Consider the following 2,500-nt stretch of genomic DNA (forward strand, 5'->3'; position numbering starts at 1 on the left):
GGCTTCGGTAGGTTGTGTTGGAGAATCGGAAGTTGCATTGGTGAACACTGTATCTTAGGTTGTGGTGGTGATACGCCAAGTGGGATGCGTTGGTGACAAACTTAGTACCGAAGGATGTGTTGGTTATAAACCTAGTACCATAGGATGCGTTGGTGACAAACTTAGTACCGAAGGATGTGTTGGTTATAAACCTAGTACCATAGGATGCGTTGGTGACAAACTTAGTACCGAAGGATGTGTTGGTTATAAACCTAGTACCATAGGATGCGTTGTTGACAAACCTAATACCATAGGATGTGTTTGTGACAAACCAAGTACGATAGAATGCGTTGGTAACAGACCTAGTACCATATTATGTGTTGTTGATAAACCTAGTACCATAGAATGGGGTGGTGACAAACCTAGTACCATAATATGGATTGGTGACAAACCTAGTATCATAGGATGTGTTGATGACAAACCTAGTACCATAGGATGTGTTGTTGATAAACCTAGTACCATAGGATGTGTTGGTGACAAACCTAGTACCATAATATGGAATGGTGACAAACCTAGTACCATAGGATGTGTTGTGAACAAACCTAGTACTATATGATGTGTTAGTGATAAACCTAGTACCATAGGAGGTGTTGGTGATGAACCATAGGATGCAATAATAGTAGCAAAGGATGTGTTGTGAGAAACCTAATACCAAAGGATGTGTTGGTGATGAACCTAGTACCATAGGATTCGTTGTTGACAAACCTAGTGCCATAGGGAGTATTGGTGACAAATCTAGTATGATAGGATACTTTCATGACAAACCTAGTACCATACAATGTATATGTGATAAACTTAGTGCCATAGTATGTGTTGATGACAAACCTAGTATCAAAGTATGTGTTGCTGATAAACCTAGTACCATAGGATGTGTTGGAGATGAACCTAGTACCATAGGATGTATTGGTGACAAATCTAGTACGATAGGGTGCGTTTGTGACAACCCTAGTACCATAGGATGTATTGGTAATAAATCTAGTACCATAATATGCGTTGGTGACAAACCTAGTACTATAGGATGTATTGGTAATAAATCTAGTACCATAATATGTGTTGGTGACAAACCTAGTACCTAAGGATGTGTTGCTGATAAACCTAGTACCATAGAATGTGTTGGTGACAGACCTAGTACCAAAATATGTGTTGGTGACAAACCTAGCACCAAAATATGTGTTGGTGACAGTCCTAGCACCAAAATATGTGTTGGTGACAAACCTAGCACCAAAATATGTGTTGGTGACAAACCTAGTACCTTAATATGTGTTGGTCACATAGTACCCTAGGATGTGTTGGTGACTGACAAGCCTAGTACCATAGGCTGAGTTGGTGATAAACCTAGTACCCTAGGATGTGTTGTAGACAAACCTAGTACCATAGGCTGTGTTGGTGATAAACCTAGTACCATAGGATGCGATGGTGACAAAGCTAGTACCATAGGAGGGGTTGGTGACAAACCTAGTACTAAAGGATGTGTTGGTGATAAACCTAGTACCATAGGATTAGTTAGTGATAAACTTAGTACCATAGGATTTGTTGGTGACAAATTTAGTACCAAAGGATGTGTTGGTAAAAAACCTAGTACCAAAGAATGTTTTGGTGATAAGCCTAGTACTATAGTATGCGCTGATGACAAACCTAGTACCATGGGATCCGTTGGTGAGAAACATAGTACAATAGGAAGTATTGGAGACTGACAAACATAGTACTATAGGATGTGTTGTTGATAAGAATAGTACCATATGGTGTGTTTTATGAACCTAGTACCATAGGATGTGTTGGTGACAAACCTAGTACCATAGGATGTGTTGGTGAGAACCCTAGTACCATAGGATGTGTTGGTGATACACCTGGTATCATAGAGTATGTTGTTGATTAGCCTAACATCATAAGGTGTGATGATGATAGACTTTTTACACATAAGATGCTTTGGGAATAAGCGTAGTATTTTACGATGGTTTGGTGATAAACCTTTTACTGTAAGGGTTGTTGATGATAAACATGTTATAGGGTGTGCTGGTTTTGGGTGAAGTGCCATGGGGTGTGTTGGTGATAAACCTACTATCACAGGGAGTGTTATGGATAATCCCAGTACCATAGACTGGTTGTGATAGACTTAGTGCCACATGTTGTATTGGTGATAGACCTAGTTCTCACATTGTGCTGATAATAGTCATGGTACCATAGTTATCATTAGTAGTAATTCTAGTATTAAAGTGTCTGTTGGCGATAAGAGTAAGTGTTGGTGATATATCAGATCTAGAATTGTTGGCAGTCTTGGCATAGAAATAGTACCACGACCTGTGTTTGTGGTGTTGCAAAGAAATGTAAAAATGTTGATATAAGAATATTTACAATGAATTTTGGTCATTCAAAAGGAACATACTTTAAGGGCAGAATATAGAAGAGCGGGGAAGTACAGAAGTTAGTTAATGGCTTTGGTGACATTAAAACGTTGAAGAAA

General features: G+C 39.0%; 1 protein-coding gene across 1 annotated transcript in view; it reads right to left on the minus strand.

Annotated features, from left to right (window-relative positions):
- The window catches only part of LOC137660008 (trophinin-like), a 2,659-nt gene that overhangs the window by 80 nt on the left and 79 nt on the right, over positions 1 to 2,500 (minus strand). The window contains exons 2-6 of the mRNA XM_068394741.1: positions 2,194 to 2,337; positions 1,776 to 1,886; positions 1,405 to 1,524; positions 402 to 551; positions 1 to 251 (exon numbers count right to left, since the gene is read on the minus strand). The exon at positions 1 to 251 is cut by the window's left edge and continues 80 nt beyond it. Of these exons, the coding sequence (XP_068250842.1) occupies positions 1 to 251; positions 402 to 551; positions 1,405 to 1,524; positions 1,776 to 1,886; positions 2,194 to 2,337 (776 nt within the window). The remainder of the gene's footprint in view (positions 252 to 401; positions 552 to 1,404; positions 1,525 to 1,775; positions 1,887 to 2,193; positions 2,338 to 2,500) is intronic.

This window comes from Palaemon carinicauda, chromosome 20, assembly GCF_036898095.1.
Source record: "Palaemon carinicauda isolate YSFRI2023 chromosome 20, ASM3689809v2, whole genome shotgun sequence".
NCBI classification, from domain to species: domain Eukaryota; kingdom Metazoa; phylum Arthropoda; class Malacostraca; order Decapoda; family Palaemonidae; genus Palaemon; species Palaemon carinicauda.